This window comes from Vulpes vulpes, chromosome 2 (genome assembly GCF_048418805.1).
Source record: "Vulpes vulpes isolate BD-2025 chromosome 2, VulVul3, whole genome shotgun sequence".
In the NCBI taxonomy this organism is placed as follows: Eukaryota; Metazoa; Chordata; class Mammalia; order Carnivora; family Canidae; genus Vulpes; species Vulpes vulpes.
The window spans coordinates 80192196-80213737 of record NC_132781.1 but is presented as its reverse complement, the minus strand read 5'-3'; the positions used below and the strand labels follow the sequence as shown (position 1 = coordinate 80213737).

Here is a 21542-nt window from a genome sequence, read left to right as displayed (position 1 = left end):
TTCCGTGAAATATTAGTGTTTAACTTCATAATGTCATATGAACTATTCCTTTCAAGGAATATATTTGAGGTGTTCTCATTAGAGAACCTGGGTAGCTGGAATCTATTGCTCAAGCTGTTAAATGCAAGTGCAAAGTGCTATATGTGCAGCAGTCATGATACTGAATCCTCTGGCAACTAGTTCAGATGTGTCAGGGACAGCGATGATATTCAGATGTGCATTATATAGATAATACACAACTATTGTGTAACCAAACAAGACATCTTTTGACCAAGTATACATATCTAGGAAAATACTTCTTTATAAGTAGCAAACTTTGAAAATACTCAATGCTTCTTTTGCTATAAATAAGCATCTAGTCTTTGATCTGTCAGAGTTTACAATCTTCTCAACTTTCAACTAACCAGATATTGAATGTCCACTTATGTCAGACACTAGACATGAAAAAAACAAAAATAAATGGTCCCTTTTCATCAAGTATACAAAAACCAAAAAAAGAAAAAAGAAAAACAGTTTTAAATAAAAACACCTGTTGAAAGCTATTGATCAGGTAATGCTAGAGTAAACAGAAGGGCTAAATCCTGTGGAATTGTCAGGAAAAGTTTTCCTGGATATGTGAGGGTGGGTTTTAAGAAAAGGAATCAGATTTGACAGGTGGAATATTCTAGGCAAGGAAAATACAGCACCGAGAGGCTGAAAGGTAGAAGTAAGCCATGGCATATGCGTGCACACCCAGGTGAAACAGGACTGGGTCATTATTAGCCAAGGGTGGAGGAGGCAATCAGAGGAAAGCTGCAAACGCAAGCCAAATAGTTCACAGCTGACATCTGAAAAATAATGAATGTGATTTTAAAAAGCATTTAAATTTTGGGGGGGGGGTTGTTCTGCAGTTAGTAGTACACATCATAAATGGGTGCGGCTGAAGGCAGATTTTTACATTCACACGTCTCTCAGCCTTCATCAGCACACGTCAACCTATTTATTAAGGTCTTTTAATACACTTTTTAAGAAGTCAAGACACACCACGAAAAAGCTTTTCTCAAGAAAACGATCCAAGGAGATTACGCATCCGTTAACAAAGGCGAGAGGAGTGGTTTCCTACTCCCCCGCCGCCAAGCCAGTGTGCAGCAAACTAAGTCGGAAAAACTGTTTTAATCCACGAGACGCGTCTAAGGCGCTTAGCACGGGGCGCCCGGGGGGGCTCAGTCGGGTGAGCCGCCCACTCTCGGCCTGGGCTCAGGTTTTGACCTCGGGCTTCGGGCTCCACGCTGGGTGTCCAGCCTACCTTTACAAAAAAAAATGCATTGCATAGCGTGGTCCATAGTAAGCACCCAACAACTTCTGGTTATTATTTTGACCTTAGACCTCCCAACCATTTGGGATTCCGTTTTCTCATTTGCAGAGGAAGAAACAGGTCACCCAGGGTCCCTGTGGCTCCTGCCAGCCCTGACAATCTATTTTTTTTAAAAGATTTTATTTATTTATTCATGAGAAACACACAGAGAGAGAGAGAGAGAGAGAGAGAGGCAGAGACCCAGGCAGAGGGAGAAGCAGGCTCCCTGCAAGGAGCCCGATGCAGGACCCGATCCCGGGACCCCGGGGTCACGCCCTGGGGCCCAAGGCAGGTGCTCGACCGCTGAGCCCCCCAGGCATCCAAACTCCTATTTCAAGCAGGCATCGAGTCATATTTGTTGGACAAAAGAGGCAAAATAAGGGGTCCGGCTAGGCGCCCGCCGGAGAACCAGCCCGGAGAGAGGACAGGACCGGGCGCCGGCTCCACCCGCCAGGGTTCGGGGGTGGAGGACACAGCACACGCCCCTCCCCCAGAGCAATCGGCGGAGCGGACTGAGAGCCGGAGCTCGCGATCGCAGCCGCAGCCGCCGCGCAGCCAGGCCGTCACCCGCCCCCGCCGCCGCGAGCCCGTCTCCCGGCAGCGGCCCCGCCTGCGGCCAGAATCGCCCCTCCCCGCCAGCCGGGCAGCGCCCCTCCTCCGCGGCGCTCAGGGCACGCCCCTTCCGGCAGAGGCCCCGCCCACTCCCGTGGCCCCGCCCACGCTCGTGACCACGCCCCCGCGCTCGGCGCTCGGTCCCGTGAGCGCCCGCCGGCGGCCGCGTCCAGCCCCGACGCTCTGAGGTCACGGACGGGGCCGGGCCGCGGGGGGCGGAGGGACGGAGGGAAGATGGCGGCCGCGGCCGGATATTGGCGCCGCCTCCCCCAACGCTGGAGCCGGCGCAGATGAGGCGGCTCGGCTGGGGCCAGCGGCGCTTGGGAACCGGAGCCGGGGGGACCCTGGCGGCGGGGCCTGGCCCTGCTGCATGCCGGCGCCTCGGCTAGAGTGAGCGGCGACGCCCCCCCCCCGCTCCCTCCGTGTCGCTGTGAGTCCGGGCGGGCGGCCGGCGGCGGCCGGGATGGAGGACGTTAACTCCAACGTGAACGCGGACCAGGAGGTGCGGAAGCTTCAGGAGCTGGTGAAGAAGCTGGAGAAGCAGAACGAGCAGCTGAGGAGCCGCTCGGGCGCCGTGCAGGGCGTCGGCTCCCTGGGGCCCGGCAGTCCCGGCCGCGCCGCCGCCTCCGCCCCGTGCTCCGGCGCCGCGTCCCCCCGCGCCTTCCCCTCGGGCCTGCACGCCAAGCCCGGCGGCGGGGTGGGCTCGGGCCCCAGGCGGACGAGCAGCGACGAGCTGCGGGACGCCGCCTCCCTGCTGGCCGCGGGCGAGGGCGGCTTGCTGGACGAGGTGGAGCCGCTGCGGCCCGACGAGCTGGAGCGGCTGTCGGGCTGGGAGGAGGAGGAGGAGAGCTGGTGAGCGCGGGCCGCCGGGCCGGGCTGGGCGGGGACGGGCCCCTGCCTCCCGGGTGCCTGGCTCGGTGCAGCGGGATCGGCCCTCCGACCCGGGCTGGGCGGGAGGGGGGTTGGGGGGGTTGGGGGCAGCTCCTTCGAGGGGCCCCCTGCCTCCTGGGCGCCTCGCGCGGTGCAGCCGGATCGGCCCTCCGGCCGGGGCTGAGCGGGCACGGGCCCCTGCCCCTGGGCACCTCCCTCGGTGCAGCGGGACCGGCCCTCCGACCTGGGCCGGGGCTCGGCGGGTGGGGGGGGTTGGGGGGGGGGAGCTCCTTCGAGGGGTCCCCTGCCTCCTGGGCATCTCGCGCGGTGCAGCCGGATCGGCCCTCCGGCCCAGACCGGGGCCGGGGCGGGCTGGGAGGGCGGGGGAGCGCCTTCCGAGGGCCCCTGCCTCCTGGGCACCTCGCGCGGTGCAGCGGGACCGACCCACCGACCCGGACCGGGGCGGGGACGGGCCCCCTGCCTCCTGGGCGCCTCGCGCGGTGCAGCGGGACCGGCCCTCCGACCCGGACCGGGGCATGGGGGGGGGGAGTTGGAGGGTGGTTCTTGCTTTAGGTCTGCGGGAAGGTCCGCGGGGTTGGGGCTCCGAGGGTGCAGGAGCAGCCACCCGGGCTCTGGGCCTGCGCGTGTCGGGCCGTGTCCGGGGTCTGCGGTCCGGCGCCGCCCGCGGAGTCGGCGGAGGGAGAGCGCTTTGTAAGGAAGGGGGATCTCGCTTTGTGTGAGATGACTGGCGTGCGTTCGGAGGGTGGCCTGAGCATCCTGGGTGTCGGAGGGGGGTGCTACCGGGCGTGGGGAGCCGACCAGAGTGGCCCGTTGCGGTGGTCGGAGGTTTGGACCCAGTGGGAGGTGATGCGGCGGGGGCCGCGGCGGGGGACCGTGTGATCCGCGCTCCCCTTGGGGGTGGCGGGGTGAAGCTCGCTTTGTGCGAAGAGGGCAGAGGATGGCACCGCTTTGTGTGGGGAAGTCGGGGGTGGAACAAGAGCCTGGCTCTTCTTTTTTAAACAAGAATTGGGTCTGTCTGGTTTTGTTTTGTTTTGTTTTGTTTTGTTTTGTTTTGTTTTGTTTTTCTGGAGCTGCGGAGTGACAGTGATCTATCCCATCCATCCTTAATTTCCATGTCATCCTAGGGGCCCGGAGAAAAGGGAGCCCTGTTTAAAAAGAGAAACCAAAGTCGTATCGTGGTGAGCTACTTCTTGGTGGAATTGTGACCTGTACCGCAAAACCACCTACATAAAGAGAAAAGTCACAGGAGGGCATGCTCCCTCGTTTTGTCGCAACCCCAGAAAGGTGTATATGAGAAATTGTCTTAATTTGTCCTCTTCTAAAGTCCCGATTTGTAGCTAAAACGTGTCAGCTTGTTTGTTGAAATCGGAACTTTTAACCCAGCGGCGTGGGGATTCTTCATGGGCTCTGATATCGCAGAGGTGCGGCTTTACGGTCACCGAGATAGTCAAGACTTTTGCCTGGATCCAGGCCCCGGCTCTGCCACACGAGCTGCATGACCTTGGGCAGGTTACTCTGAGCTTCACTTTCTTCCTCGGTTTGATGAAGAAAATAATAGTTCTTACCCGCCTGGAGTTGTGAAGATTACACGAGATAATCCATCTGTGCTTTTAGCACCGGCTCTGGCACATAGTAAACTCTCCAAAACTAACCAGTTACTCTTAAGCATAGTTATTTAAATCATGAAATATTCAGTAAGCTCTTACAGGCTCTTGTAGGAAAGTCTAAAGATTTGTAACATGTTGATCCTTGTTCATCAAGACAGTTACAGTCTCCAGAGCCAAGTTTTATGCAGTTAAATGGCTAGGACATATACAATGAATTGCCCCCCCCCCCCAAAAAAAAAGAAAAACAAAACAAGAAGAACAAAAGTACTGATAATGCTTAGAAATTGGGAAGAAAATAATGGTTCAGAGTAGCTGAGGCAAACTTGGGAGGAGAGGTGGATTAGGAGCCTGGAGATGGGGAAAGAGTGGGAAGGGCCTTTATGCTGTGACAACTGCTGGAGCAGAGTCAGATATGTGTAACTCCCAATTAGGAAGGTTTGAATTACAGAGATACACGAATATATGATATCAAGCTGTTATTTTATTTCCAAGTAATACGAAGTATTATTAGAGCTGTCTATGGTAGTGACAGTTTTTCATATTAGTGTGAGATCACGTCCTCCCAAAGGAATCTTGGGTGTGTGTACACTTTAAAAGAATCCAGAATCACTTAAGTATCATCACATGCCTCTTCCAAGTGATGATAATGATGCTCTTAATAATGAGGATTAGCTGCACTCATGAGCCCATTTTAGATTATGTATTATTGGAACACATTGACTCCACTTGGGGAAGCTGAATACATATTTTGCTGCTTTGGTTTCTGAGCATAGAGTTCAGGTAAAGCAAGTCTTTTTTTTTTTTTTCTTTTTTCTTTTTTCTTTTTTCTTTTTTTTTTAAGATTTTATTTATTCATGAGACACAGGCAGAGAGAGAAGGCGGCTCCATGCAGGGAGCCCAATGAGGGACTCTGATTCTGGGACTCCAGGATCACGCCCTGGGCGGAAGGGAGGCTCTCAACTACTGAGCCACCCAGGCATCCCAGGGTAAAGCAAGTCTTAAATACTATGCAGGAGTTTACTTTTGACGAGCCGCTTCCTGTTTACTCTTTTGATCCTGGCTCCATATCTTGATCCTGTCCTTTTTCTAAAAAGATTTGTGTGAATTGAAAATTTTATAAATCGTTTAAAGTGCTTTAAAGTATGTTTTTGGAGTACAACTGGGAAGAGGTGGGTGTTAGTGGCAAGGGAGAGGAAGATTTCAAAGAATCAAGAATTTTTTCTTAGCACACAAAAAAATCTACTTTCTGTAATTTACACCTATTGTACCTTCTTTTTCATCTAGAGTAATGTTTTCCCCCAAGTATATACTATAAAATAATGGTTCTGGAGATGTTAATAGATACTGTGTGAAAAATAATGGTGGGTCGAGGTTAAATATATGTGAGAAAAACAAGATCTAACAAAAATAAACAGGTTTCTTTAATACTGGATTTGTTTGATATGCAAATTGTATGTTGAGTATAGTAAATTTCTAAGTGGTTAACGTTTTTGAGCTTCCAAGGAACTAGTACCTACAGAACACACTTGGAAACACTACTTCTAAGCACTGGCTTTCACAGCCTTTTTGTGGGTTTATTTATTTATTTTGGATCCTCCATAATAAATGCATTTTAGATCATAGCCTATTAGACCTGTATATGTATAATTGAAACAAATGTTTCACAAAACTAGTTACTTTTGGTATGTGTGGTAAGCTCTAATATTTTGTTTCTTTAGGGGGGAAATGCTAGTTACCCATTCAGCTGATTTTGTGACCCATTAATGGGTTGTGTCTGAGGTTTGGAAATCACTATTCTAGAATAATTTAGAAAAGTCTAGAGAAAGCAACATCATTGTACATCACAGTGTATTGGGCTCTCCCAGGTAGGTTGTAAACATTTTTGCATTTGATTTTCATCCATTTGTGAGTCAGGTATAATTTTCTAGGTAAGGAAACATGATCTTTCAAGCATCAAATAACACACAGTAAATGATGAAGTCTGGATTTGAATCTAGACTTTTTGACATCAAAGCCTATGCTGTTCCCCCTGTATTTTGCTTTTTCCAAGTTTAATCCCTTTTCCACGTGAATGGCCCCTCAAAGTATTTGAAGGCTACTATCATGATCTTGCTGACCTCTTCTGCCCAACCCATACACACTGAGCATTCTCATCTCTTCTGCAGAGTAAAACAGTCCCAATTTATTTCATCTTTCCTAAGATAATATAATTTTCTAATCTTTCAATCAGGATCATTTTTTTTTTTCTTAATTCTAAGAGTTGTTCATTGTCATTAAACATGGTACTCAGAACTGTACTCAGCGGGTTTTTTTTTTTTTTTTAAGATTTTACTTTTTTTAAATCTCTGTACACACTATGGAGCTTGAATTTACAATCCTGAGATCTAGAGTTGTATGCTGTACTGCCTGAGCCAGCCAGGTACCCTTGTACTTAGCGTTTTAGAAGTTACTTGACCAGATAGCATATTGGTGGATACACCTTGTGTGAGATAAATGTTGTTATTTTTGAAACCAAATATTTCATTAACAGTTTTGGTTTCTGTTTAAGTTTAATATGATCCAGTAGTATCTGTTACACTCAGTATCTTTTATACATAAGTTGTTAAACTAAGTCTCCCTAAACCTGTTTTTGTGTAATGAATTCTATTCTTTAGGCTTCTCTCTCTCTCTCTCTCTACATATATTTATGAAATAGGCTTTTATACTTAAATTAGGTTTTTATATTTCATTTGTTAGTCTTGAGTTAGACATTTTTTGTCATTTTCGTATTTCGTATAATGCATCTTCATTTAAGTTGTTGTTAAAAATGTTAAAATGACCAGAGTGAAGGGCTCTGAAATGTGCATTCAGCTAGAATCCCTCCAGATTAACATCAGTCTATTAGTCAGTACACATTGTGGTTGTTCAGTAACTGTTCCACTTGTTATTATCAAGCCCATATGCCATTGTGTATGGATATTATGAAAGATTTTGCCAAATCATTTGCTGTAACTAAGCTATACTGTGCCTACAGGGTCTTACCTGCAATGAAGTAAACCTATCAAAAGAGAAATTGCATTTTATTTGGTTTGACTTGTTCATAGTGAATCCTCCGGCTTTTTCCTTTTCTAACTTTACAAATATTTTGCTTAGGGGATCCCTGGGTGGCTCAGTGGTTTAGCACCTGCCTTTGGCCCAGGGCGCGATTCTGGAGTCCCAGGATCGAGTCCCACGTTGGGCTCCCAGCATGGAGCCTGCTTCTCCCTCCTCCTGCGTCTCTGCCTCTCCCTCTCTATGTCTATCATAAATCAATCAATCAATCTTTAAAAAGAAAAAAAACCACATATTTTGCTTAATTCAGTTTTGAATTTTGCAAGAAATAAGTTTGGTCTGGAAATTCTAGACCCACTTATTTTTTTCTTTGGAAATTATATTTCCTTTTACCTACACTTTGACTTTGACATGTTATTTTATTATTTTTTAAATTTTTATTTAAATTTTAGTTAACGGACAGTGCACTATTGGTTTCAGGAGTAGAATTCAGTGATTCATCACTTACATAAAACACGACTGTTCATCACAAATGCTGTCCTTAATACCTATTACCCATTTAGCCCATCCCCTACCTGCCGCCTCCCATCAACCTTCAGTTGTTCTCTATTGTAAGAGCTTCCTGTGGTTTGTTTCCCTCTCTTTTCCTCCCTCCCATATATCCATCTGTCTTGTGTCTTAAAATTCACATATAAGTGAAATCATATAGTATTTGCCTTTCTCTGACTTATTTCACTTAGTACAATACACTCTAGCTCCATCCACATCATTGCAAATGACAAGATTTCATTCTTTTTGATGGCTGAGTAATATTCCATCGTGTGTGTGTATGTCGCATCTTCTTTACCCATCACTCGATGGATGGGCTCTGTCTATAGTTTGGCTGTTTTTGATAATGCTGCTCTAAACATCAGGGTGCATGTACCCCTTTGAATCTGTATTTTTGTATCCTTTGGGTAAATACCTAGTAGTGCAATTGTTGGATCACATGGTAGCTCTAATTTTAACTTTTTGAGGAACCTCCATACTGTTCTTCAGAGTGGCTGACCAGTCTGCATTCCCACCAACAGTGTAAGGGTTCCCCTTTCTCTGCGTCCTCTCCAACACCTATCGTTTCCTGTGTTGTTAACTCTAACCATTCTGACAGGTGTGAGGTGGGATCTCATTTTGTTTTGATTTGTATTTCCCTGATAATGAGTCATGTTGAGCTTCTTTTCATGTATGTTAGCCTTCTGGATGTCTTCTTTGGAAAAATATCTGTTCGACCTGACATGTTATTTTAGATTGACATATTTTGAATCAACAATAATTCAGTGATAACATTTCAATTCTTTTACATTATCTGGAGGGGTAGGGCTAAACCTGTTTCAAGCTATATTCTAGGTTATATTCCGACTTACTGTCTATCACCTTGCCTCATTTGAAATTATTTCCTTTGGAGAGTGTTTATTCGGTCTCTCCATTTGAACAAAGTATTGACAGAAATACAGAAGCTAATGAGTATTTCTGCCCGTTCTTTGTCATTTAGTATCTTTGTATATTTTGCTCCCATATTATGGTCTATCCCTTTTTTGATACTAATGACCTCAGTATACTTTTTTTCTTCATAAATACTTATTTTCTCCATAAAAATAAACATTCAATAAAACTTGCCCTTAAGTGTGCGATTTAGTGGGGTTTTTTTAAAGTATATTCAGAGTTGTGCCGCTGTCACCACTATCTATATCCAGAACATTTTCATTAGTACCCTTCCCACTCCTCTGCTAAAAACAAAAACAAACAAAAAAAAAAACTCACCAAACTCATTATCAGTCACTTCCCATTTCCTGCTCACTCCACCTCCACTTATATACTTTTTGTGTGTGTGGAACTGCCTATTCTGATCATTTCATATAAATGAAGTTATGTAATACGTGACATTTTGTGTCTGGCTTCTTTCATTTAGCATAGTGTTTTCAAGGTTCATGTTGTAGCATGTATAAGAACATTTTTTTTTTTTCATTCCTTTTTCTGCCTGAATAATATTACCACTTTTTTTTTTCTCCATCCCTCAGTTGATGAGAATTTGGGTTCTTTCCACCTTTTGGTTTCTATGAAAAATGCTGCTATGACTATTTACAGGTTTTTATATGGTCATTTTTTTGAGTGTATACCAAGGAGTGGAATTACTAGGTCAAATGGTAACTCTGTGTTTAGCTTTTTGAGAAACTGCCAAACTGTTTTCTTTTCCATGGCTGTACTATTTTACATTCCCATCAGCAATAGACAAGGGTTCCAATTTTACCACATTTTCTCCAACACTTGTTATTGTCTTTTTTGTTATATAGCCACTCTACTTGTATCTCATTGTGATTCTAATTTGCATTTCCCTAATGACTAATGGTGTTGAGCATGTTTTTAGCTATTTATTGGCCATTTGTCTATCTTTGGAGAAATGTCTATTTAAACCATTTACCCGTTTTTAATTGTTACTTGTCTTTATAGTAAGTTGTAAGGGTTCTTTATATATGCTGGATACTAATCCTTTATGAAATACGTGATTTACAGATATTTTCTTTCATTCTCTGTTTTTTCATTTTCTTGGTGGAGTCCTTTGAAACAGTTTTTAATATTATGAAGTCTTATTCTTGCTTGTGTTTTCTATTTCATGTCTAAGAAACCTGTACCTATCCAAGATCACAAGATTTATTCCTATCTTTTCTTCTAAAAGGTTTATAATCTTATATTTAGGTCTTTGATCCATTTTTTAAAATCATGGTAAAATATACATAATATCAAGTTTCAAGGTTCATTCATGTTATAAAATGTCTCAGAATTTCCTTCCTTTTGATGGTGGGGGGTGTCTCTAAAGCTTTATCTAGTCTTATAATCCTCAGTGGGCAAGAGAAAGCAACACTTAAATCTTTCTATCCCAAACCTGAGATTGTGTGATGCATATGATTTTCATATTTAAATATAGAATTTATATGTATTTTCTATTTTTTGTGTCAAAAACCCCCCACAAAAGTCAGGCATCAGTTTCCAAGTATATAGTTCATTATCATCAACCACATTCTCACTGTGCAAGAGATTCCCTGAACCCTTCCATCCTGCATGACTGAAACTCTGCACCCACAGAATAGGAACTCGTAGCCTCCCCTTCCCCCAGCTCCTGGCAACCATCATTTTAGTTTGTTTCTATGAGATTGGATGCCTCATAAGTGGAATCATATAGTATTTATCTTTTTATTGCTAGCCTATTACACTTAGCATATGTCCTTGGGGTTCATTCATGTGTAGCATGTGATGTGGTTCTTTTTTTTATGACTGAATAATATTCTATATATACACCATGTTTTATTTATCCATTCATCTGTCAGTGGACGTTTGGGTTGTCTCCATCTCTTGGCTGTTGTGAATAATGCTGCTGTGAGCATGAGTGTGCAAATATCTGCTCAAATCCTTTCACTTTTTTTGAGTATGTACCCAGAAGTGGAATTGCTAGATCAAATGGTAATTCTGTAGGGTTTTTTTGCTTTTTATTTTTATTTGTTTTTAAGATTTTATTTATTCATGAGAGAGAGGGAGAGACATAGGCAGAGGGAGAAGCAGGCTCCATGCAGGGAGCGTGATGTGGGACTCGATTCCGGGTCTCCAGGATTAGGCCCTGGGCTGAAGGTGGCACTGAGGTAAACTGCTGAGCCACCCGGGCTGCCCCATTTCTGTGTCTAATATTTTGAGGAGCCACCATACTGTTTTCCATAGCAGCTGCACCATGTGGGCAAAAGGGGAGTGTATACGTGAAATACTTTTCTAAATGAGTTTTACATTGTTTATTCATCTACTCTGCTGCACTTTTGAGAGAGTTTAATATTGTATATATATTCATAAAGACTGCATTACCTAATCAGTATTTGTTAGTTGACATTAGTTGTTAGTATCTAGGAGTTTGTCATTTTATTTTTTCCTTTTTTTCTTCTAGAGATTATTGTTGAAATAAATCTTACCCTGTATCTGTAGTAGAGAGAACAGATTGAAAATAGAGATGTTAGGAAAAATTGATAATGAATTGTCAGGCTCTTGGCAGGGCCCCTAGGAAGTTTTGCAGAACATGAAATCATAAAAAAAATGAAATTAAAAATAGACTTTGAGAACAGGTGTTCATACCTCTTGTTTTAAGCAGTTTAATATTCAAACTGGTGAGGTGGTTATTTCTTCTTAAAAATGTTTGAGGGACCCCTGGGAGGCTCAGTGAGTTAAGTGTCCAACTTTCGATTTCAGCTCAGGTCATGATCTCAGGGTTGTGAGATCGAGCCCCATGTGGGGTTCCACGCTGGATGGAGAGCCGGCTTTAGAGTCTTTCTCTCCCTCTGCCATTCCACTCCCCCCTGCCCTGCAAAAGTTTGAGATTGGAAATCGAATAAGTTCTTCATATCTTGTTAAATCCATTTTACTTTAAATCCGTTTTCTCTTAAGTTTATGAAGACATGTTAAATTCAGTCTGACTTCTTATCAATCAGTTTTATTGATAGACTTCTCTTAGAGGTAGATAGCATGTGGTTTTTACTTTTTTTTTCACTAATAGACCTTCACATCTAAGAATGAACTTTATTACATGACCTCTTTGTTTTATGTATGCTTTTCATGGGAGACCATTGGTTGAATTTACCTGTAATTTTATTTGCTAAGCCTAGATTAATAAAGCAGTTTGATTTGTACAATTATCACTACTTATCTGAATGGTTTGGCAGTTATTTGTTGATTAATATCTTGAAGTTTGTTTTCTAGATTTTTCTGTACGAAGGAGATGTTGACTTTAACATGGCTCGTGTGTGTGTGTGTGTTGTAAATGAATTATACATCTAGATGAGCATTTTATTCCCTTCTTAGTGGTTTTCCAGTTATAGTAATGTGACTTAAAAATTTTTTTATTAATAGAACAAATACTTGGAACCCTTATGTGTGAACAGCGTAACATCGGGGACACTGAGAAACATGATAATGCAGGTTCTTGCTTTCTTAAAAAATGGAATTTGGCCAAGAAGGACCACATAATTTTTTTTTTTTTTTTAGGACCACATAATTGATTGGTAAAATATACTACCATCACTACTGTTTAATTATGTTCTATATACAAAGTATTGTATAAGGCATTATTTGCATGGCAAATCATTTAATCACAATTTTAAGTTATTATCTACATTTTTTATTGTGGTGACATATACAAAACAAAAAATTGCCATTTTAACCATTTTAAGTGTACATACAGTACAGTGGCATATATGCTGATTGTTATACATTCATCACCAGAAGTTTTTATCTTTCCCTGTTGATACGCTGTATAAACAATAACTCTTCATTCCCCTTGCCCCCGGCCCTTGGGAACTATCATTCTCCTTTCTTTGTCTGTGGATTTGACTACTCTAGGTACCTTATATAAGTAAAATCATAAAGTAGTTGCCCTTTTCTGTCTGCCTTGTTTCATTTAGTATTGTGTCTTCAGAGTTCATCTATGTTATAGCATGTGTCCTGTTATCCTCAATTTGCAGGTAATGAAGTTAAACTCAAAGTCACATCACTAATACAGTGAATAGAGATTCATGCTAAGCATGAAAATCCTGTCTCATGAAAAACATTTGATCTTGGTTTATTTAACCTATGGGTATTTAGCTTTCAGAAGAGAATGTTTTTTAAATATTTGAAGGAGAATAATTATTAGACTTATTCTATATAACTCTGGAGATCATTATTAGATCTAATCATTATTAGATTAGATTAGGTATAAGTTAGAGACAGGTAGATTTTTAATTGATATAAGGTAGGATTTTCTAATAGAGTTTCTAGATGGTGTGGACTGTCTTTAAAAAGTGTAAGTAACCTTCAGGGGCACTTGGCTGGCTCAGTTAGTAGAGCATATGACTCTTGATCCTGGGGTCATGAGTTCAAGGCCCACATTGGGAATAGATTACATTAAAAAAGTAAAAGCTTAAAAAAAATGTAATACTTAGCAGTGAAAACTGTTGAATAGTCCTGTGACAAAGGATGTTACAAAGAGGTAAAAATTAGTTGAATTAGGTTACCTCTGAGTGGTCTTTTAACTCTCTTCCTGTGATTAGAGTATTGCAGTCTATTAAAATATTGCAGAGTATAAAATACCTTCAAGACAAAGTGCTAAACTTAAATGTGGAAGAGATCTTGAGCAATGGGAGCATCTTAGATTTAAAAAAAAAAAAAAAGATTTATTCATTTTAGGATGAGCAAGCTTGGGAAAGGGCAGAAGGAAAGAGAGAGAAACTTTAGCAGACTCAAGCTAAACTCAAACCTAATGCAGGGCTTAACCTCACCACCCCGAGATCACAACCTGAGCTGAAACCAGGAGTTGGACGCCCAACCAACTGTGCCACCCAGGTGCCCCTAGAATTTTATATGTGTGTGTGTGTGTGTGTGTGTGTGTGTGTGTGTATGGCACATTTCTTTGGATATCTTCCGTAATGGAAGATTCTTTTCTTCGTGAGGGTGGGTATGAGTTTTGAAAACTAAAGTAATTATTATGCACATGAATAAAAATGATTAGCAGGATATTTAAAGTCCTGAGCAGTCCCAATTCCAATTCTCCTTTTTCTTATTTTTACTTTTGTCAGCACACTTCATAGACATTTATGCCTGGTGGCATGCATGTTCATTCTGCAACAGAGCAATTTTTTGTTGTGTGTGAAATTCTAAATATCCTACTTGGTTTACTTCCTTTGCAATATTACCTATCACTGTTTATACACCATTTTTAAGTATATAACAGGACAGCCCTGTACTTTGGTCTCTGAGTCTAGATTGTGAGCAGTTTAAGCAGAGAGACCATATCATATTCATCTTCATGTGTCTGAACAGGCTATCAGTATCTTGTATGTAGTAAGACTTCAGTTACATTAAATTATGTTGAATCAATCTGGTTGTCAGTGATGTTAGGCTGAAATGAGGTGAAGCTGGAAAATTATGAGACCAAATTTCTTGCCTAATTTGATGAGCCATAGGCTAGTTGAGATGAGTTTCCCACACATTCTGAATATTGGCAATACTGAATCTATACTTTCTCATGAAGACTTAAGAAAATACTATATAGATACAGTGCCTTATATTAAAAATCAGCTTTAAGGGACACCTGGGTGGCTCACTGGTTGAGCGTCTGCCTTCAGCTCAAGGCATGATCCCGGGTCCCAGATCGAGTCCTGCATCTGGCTCCCTGCAGAGAGCCTGCTTCTCCCTCTGCCTTTGTCTTGGCCTCTTTCTCTATCTCGCATGCATAAATAAAATCTTTTTTTTTAAAAAATCAGCTTTAAAATTAAAATACAGTGTCTCTTTGGTAGAATAACAGATGCACTTTGTTTTAAACTTTTGTACTTTTTGTCATTTCTAAATTTCCTGTTATGAACACAAATTGCTTTTTTTTTTTTTTTTTTTTAAGATTTTATTTTTTCATGAGAGACACAGAAAGAGAGGCAGAGGCAGGGAGATAGGCAGAAGGGATAAGCAGGCTCCTTGCAGGGAGCCTGATGTGGGACTTGATCCCAGGACTCTGGGGATCATGACCTGAGCTGAAGGCAGACAGCCAACCATTGAGCCACCCAAGTGCTCAAATTGCTTTTATAATTTAAAAAATCCTATTTATGGGGCTCCTAAGTGGTACAGTTGCTTAAGAATCCAACTCTTGGTTTCGACTTGGGTCTTGAGATTGAGCCCTGTGTGCACTCAGCAAGGAGTCGGCTTGAGAGATTCTTTCTCCCTCTGCCCCTCCCACTCGTGTGTGCATGTGCTCTCTCTTTCTCAAATATTTTTTTTTTAAATCCTATTTATAAGATTTAAGTTAGTTTCATTACTTTGTGGTCAAATAGGTAATATAACATGATACATAAAAAAGCCATTGATGTTTTCCTTATAACTTAGTATAGTAAGATTATATGTCACAGATGAAAAAATTTGGTTCCAATAAGTTTAGATATGTGGGGTTTTTTGTTGTTTTTTGGGGGGAGGTTTAGATTTTTATTTGACAGAGTACAAGCACGGGGAGCAGCAGGGAGAGGGAGAAGCTGGCTCCCCACTGAGCAGAGAGCCCAACATGGGGCTCCATCCCAGGACCCTGAGATCATGACCTGAGTGAAGGCACATTTAACTGAGCCTCCCAAGAGCCCCTAGATAATGTGTTTTTGGAAGAACTAGAGCCCAAATCAGCTGATATATATGATTTTATCTATTATTCTTGTTTTTAACTTTGCATTTTAAAAATGAAATTACCCAAGTGTAAATTTTCTTTTTAATTTTTTAAAATATTTTATTTATTTTTGAGAGCTAAGTGAGAGAACATGAGCGGGGTGGATAGGGTGTGCAGGAGGAGGAGGAGGAGAAGCAGGCTTCTCACTAAGCAGGAACGCTGATGGGGGCTCTGTCCTGGGACCCTGAGAGACTTAAGGTAATATAAATTCTTATTTTGCCTGTTGCATTTGCTCAGAATCACATTCTCTGGCATCTTTCATTTGAGAACCCAAATTATGGAGGAAATGGACACCTTTAGGAACAACTTAGCTTATTTAAGAGGAAGGCTTTTAAAAACTAGGTCTTTAAACTGGGTGTGGCTCAAAATGCAAAACCTACAGTTTGCTTTGACTTTGAAAAGCTTTAAAGGCTGGAATAAAAATGGAATTTCTTAAAATTGATAAAGGTCTATAAGGAGAAAAAGGAAAAGGGGCTGTATCTTCACGAAATGTGAAAAAAATAATAAAAACAAGATAATGAAATTTGTGGAAGTATTTGGAAAGGTAAGGTGAGGAGGGAGATACTGTTAAAAATTAGAGGTTTAGAATTCTTGAGGATGAATCAAATTATTTCCCACTGCTACAGTTTTAGAGGGGAACTCCTCCCACACACAGCCCTCCATTCAAGCGCTTTTGCTCATTTTTTTGTGAGAGAGTAAAAAAGTATCAACTATGTGTGGCTGTTAAGAGTTTTGTTTGAAAGATGTGAATAAGAAGCAGGGGTGGGCCAGGCTAAGTTTGTAAGTGATCTCTACGTCTGATAACATTAAGGAATGGAATTTAATAGATACTATCAAGTTAGGAGGTTTTAGAAGTATGTATTTAATGCCTAATTAGTATTGTATTTTATAAGTATAATGTAATTAGAGTATGTGTCTTTATTAACATTAGATACAGAAAGAATAATTTAGTAATTTAGGATGTGAATATCTTTTGAGTGGGCTTGCTAATTTCCTTTCCAGGAGGGAGATAATTGACTTGTGTTGACTTGTCATAGTAAAATTCTTGTTTGCCATTAGTTATTCTTAGCTAGGTCTGTTCTGGAGAGGATTAAAAAATAAAATTTAAAAAACTGATGAATCCTAGAAACCTGAGTCCGGAGGCTTGGAACTTGACAAGCTGGCACTGTAAGATCTCAGTGGTAGTACGGCAAGTGAATGAGACAGGCTAACAAATAGCACTATGTATTATCTAGTTTTGTGCTGTTTCATCTTTAAATTCCTCTCTAGAACTATGCCTGGCCAATGGTAGCTGCTATGTTAATATTTTTTTAAACGACTAAGTGGAACTTTATAGTAAGCCTTCAAAGTACTTGCAGTTTAATTTGGAAACAGAATGAACACGGAATTTGGTTCTCTCCGAAACCAACAATAAGAGTTCATAGAAGAAGGGCTTATATGGCCTTGAACATGACAGCTAGGACAAAGGATTTAGGTACAGGTGGAAGGGTATTTCTTGCTGTTCTGTCAGAATCAAAAAGGATAAGGTCTGTATTTGAATAGGGTAAAGAGAAAGCCTGTGAAGATACTTTAGTGAAGTATGTTGGGAAACAAGTGAGAAACAAAGTTGAATCATTGGGTTGGGGACCATATTTGTAGGCAGCCTGTGAAATCTAGGAAGAGATTTTTTTGAGTGTTGTAATATTCTTACCAAAATGGTGTTTTGGAAAGATTTATATGGCAGTAGTATTAAAATGGGACTAGAAGGCACAGCTATGCTTAAAGGTTAGAAAACTGAGCCTCTGAGTTTTATCAACTTCTTGCACCCAGAGGCACATGCGACAACTCGAATTCAAGCCAAAGTATTGAGTGATATTCTTTCCATTTCATCCCAAGTATTCATAATTGATTACATAAAAATCATATCAAACTACTAAATGATCAAAGATCAGATTGGTTTTGTTCCTCTTATAAGACATTTACATTGTTTAATAATAGCATTTTGGTCTTACTAGCTTTCTTATATGAGGATATTGACATTTTGGGCCAGATAATTCTTTGTTATGGAGGCTGTCCTGTGTATTGTAGGATGTGTAGCAGACAAAAATGCCTCCAGATATTACCAGATGTCCCCTGGAGGCAAAATCCCCACAAGTATTGCCTTACAGCATACTTATGATACAGCCTCAACTTAACCAGAAATATTTAATGCTATATTGCAGGAATAAGTATTGCATTTTAGTGATTTAGTAATACTTCACATTTCTAAGTCATAAAATGGTAATGTTCTGAAAATTAAGAAAAACTAATTTATTGTACAAACCTGGACACTATTTGAAAGTCAAAGAAGTGCTGGGATGCCAAAACAGGCTTAAATTAGGATTCCCCTGGGCAAACGGGATGTGACCAGTCATCCTAGGAGTCACGCATACTTTGGGTACTTACTATGAGCAGAGAAGTATGTTAAGGTGATAAGAAGTAGGCATGAGAATTATGGTGTTTGGACAGCCTCATGAAAAAAGATAAGCCTTGAATTGGTCTTGAAGTAAGGCTTGAATTAGACTAGGAAAATGGAAAGGAAGTTCTGTCCCCCGCCCCCATAGTAAAAAGAACTAGGAACAAAGACCTCTATGGTTTAACTGTCCAGGATACATAAAATGAACATTTATTTGGGCGGTTTGGCAGGATAAGAAGTTTTTTACTGGTGTACATGGGAGAGAAGATCAAAGGATGTAGTTTTGGATGAGATAACAGGATCTTAAAAATTAAGCTGTAGGCTGTATCCGATAGGAAAGTTTTTGAGCTGTGAAACAATGTTCTACTGATCTGTACTTTAGCTAAATGGTAGTGGGTAGAGGATAGATTGGAGGAGTAAAAGTCTAGTAGGTATGGGGAAACTACTTGAGATTATCATAATTGCTTATGTTGGGTGAGATGAGTGTCTCGACTTGAGTGAAGTCAGCGGAAATGAAAAGGGGGATTTTAGGGGCATGAATGAATTGTTAGGATGTGTTGATTGAGCACATTGAGTATGTGGAGAGAGAAAACAGTCAAGGTTAACATAAAATTTTTCATTCATTGAAAAAAATAATGGTGCTATTTTATGTTTGTTTAGAGGTACTTGATTTTGGGGGGATGTTTGTAGGAAACCCTTGGAGTTCTGTGATACTTAAGAGAAAAATTAGGATTAGAACTATTTGAAAATCACATATGTCCAAAGAATAGCTGATTATGGTGAAACAAAGACTTCTTCAATTTAAGTTTCTGGTAAACTATAAAATAGTAGGAACAAATTTATTGCAATATCTTGTGAGTCAGCAGTTGATAGAATAACAAAAATCCTGTGATATAGAAAATGTGTGAAGAAATAAAAAAGCTCAATTTTTACACTTTGTAATGTGTATTTTCAGACCCTTACGTCATCACTTCTAGTTTTGGTAATTAAACTTTAATAAGTGATACGGAGAAAAACTGATGGGAAAGGAAGAGAGTTAAGGGACTGAAGAATAGGCTAAATTTATCCGCTTGAAGACCCTGGGATAATTTGGTTACTGTCATTTGGGAGAGATCCTGGTTAGTTTTTTGTTATGAGTATTTTGAAAAGAAATGGAATGGACATGAATTAAAGTAGAAAAAAATTAGTTCCCATCTTGCAACTAGAGTTACTAAGTGGAACAATCAAGAATAACTATGGACTTTTTGTATAATTTTTCAAAAGTACAGTGCCCTATTATGGATTCTTTATAGTTATTTCTATCATTCATTCTGCAGTATTGAGTTCCTTCTGTGTGGGGGGCAGGTTTCTTTGGGGTTGAGAATAGAGCATAAGAAATGGGAAGAAAAAAAAGAAAGAAATGATGGGGAAGTACTGTTCCTGCCTTTGAGATGCTTGGAGTCCCATATGAAAGACAGTTATATAATTATATATAAATTGTATATACGTACACAACTATAAATTCTAACAATTGAGGACTAGATTCAGTTTTCTTTCTAGGACAATGCCAGTTCTAAAAATACTGTCCCTCTCGCGCCTCAAAAGTATTTTATGTGTTTTAACCATTTCAGTATACGGTATATGTCCAGGAATCCTCACATAGCCACTCTTATCTTTCTTCTTATGTAACTCAAAAAGAGAAGAGAATGTCTAAGCTGGTCTTAATATTAACTTTAATTCTATAAACCGAGTACAGTGTATCATTCTCACTTCTCTGGCATGTGACATAAAAATATTGCCAGATCTTTCTTTAACACTTCAGTTACCTGATATTTTAGGCTAATCTATTGTTGGGGATAAACACATATATCTAAATACAAATATTTAAACATATATATAATATATATAACATATAAATTGATAAATATGAATAAAAATGAAATTAAAAAATGAACATATATAACATATAGTATTTAGATTCCTCCTATTTTGTTCATATTTTCACAAAGCGGATAAAATATTTTAAATTTATAATTCAAGAAACTTATTTTTAAGGATTTTATTTATTCATGAGAGAGAGAGGCAGAGACACAGGCAGAGGGAGAAGCAGACTTCCTGCTGGGAGCCTGATGTGGGACTCCATCCCAGGATTGAGGCAGGTGCTCAATTGCTGAGCCACCCAGGCGACCCAAGAAACTAATTTTAGAACCAGTAGGAATACTGCAAATAGAAAATTCTCTGATAGAAGGGTGTTTAATCTTTATTGTATTAATAAACCTTTATTACCAGCATATTGTGGATTCTCTAAGTTTATGCTCTCATATCTTTTCTCAGATATTTGTGCAGGAACTTTCTTCACAATAAGAGAAATGTATTAATTTGTAAAACGTAACCTTAGTTGACAAACTGTTAAAAGTCATTATAAAAAAAAATAAAAAATAAAAAAATAAAAAAATAAAATAAAATTAAATTAAATTAAAAAAAAAAAAAGGTATCCCTGGGTGGCGCAGCGGTTTGGCGCCTGCCTTTGGCCCAGGGCGCGATCCTGGAGACCTGGGATCGAATCCCACGTCGGGCTCCCGGTGCATGGAGCCTGCTTCTCCCTCTGTCTGTGTCTCTGACTCTCTCTCTCTCTCTGTGCCTATCATAAATAAATAAATAGAAAAAAAATAAAAAATAAATAAAAGTCATTATAGTATGCATTATGATCTGGAATTTGAAGGACATGTCATTTGCTAAAAGTTATGACTCGTTAGCCTTAAGTACCATGGCTCCTATAGATAAAGTCTTGTTTAAGGCATTTCACCAATAAAGTTAGTTATTAACAAGCAAGGTACTCTAAAAGAATCAGTGTGAATTAACATACACTCTCCATATACATGTAACTTATATATGTAAATATATACACATGTAATTATGTTATCTTTTGGCTGAAAAGTTCTGCTACCAGTAGTGATTGTTATCTAGGTATGTGGTTGTGGCTGAAATTCTATGTTTAGTCAGTATACTAAGGACTGTCTTGCTTTTGCAGCTATTGTCAAAATTTGCAGTCTGGTGTAGTTTGAGACTTTCAGCCTTTCTGATATCTTTTCTTAAAACAAAACACCAAAAGAACCTTCAGTTTTTGATTGCTGCACAATAGGTTGGTCTCACTATAACTATTGTTTCTAAGCAGTACGTGGCTATGCCTCAACAGAAGATTGTGTTTTTGAAGAAGTAATTTCCAACCTCACTTTTGTGAATTCCAGTGAATATCAAAACTGTTTTGAATTTCTCAAAATTAAAAAACTCTTGCCATGCTGGAATGAGAATCAAGAGAGTGGTACTTCCAATGAAAATGGAAGTATAGAGTGTCACTGTCTAAAACTGGAATTCACCATTTTAAAGCTTTTTTTCAGCCTTTTTGGCTTGCTT

General features: G+C 40.5%; 1 protein-coding gene across 3 annotated transcripts in view; it reads left to right on the top strand.

Annotated features, from left to right (window-relative positions):
• The first annotated feature begins 2155 nt into the window (after positions 1-2155).
• The window catches only part of SLAIN2 (SLAIN motif family member 2), a 76514-nt gene continuing 57127 nt past the window's right edge, over positions 2156-21542 (top strand). The window contains exon 1 of one of the 3 annotated variants that reach the window (XM_026016502.2): positions 2156-2797. In XM_026016502.2, coding sequence (XP_025872287.1) covers positions 2409-2797 — 389 coding nt within the window. In that variant the 5' untranslated portion in view covers positions 2156-2408. The remainder of the gene's footprint in view (positions 2798-21542) is intronic. The other 2 variants (XM_026016503.2, XM_072749046.1) reach the window with 2 other exon arrangements.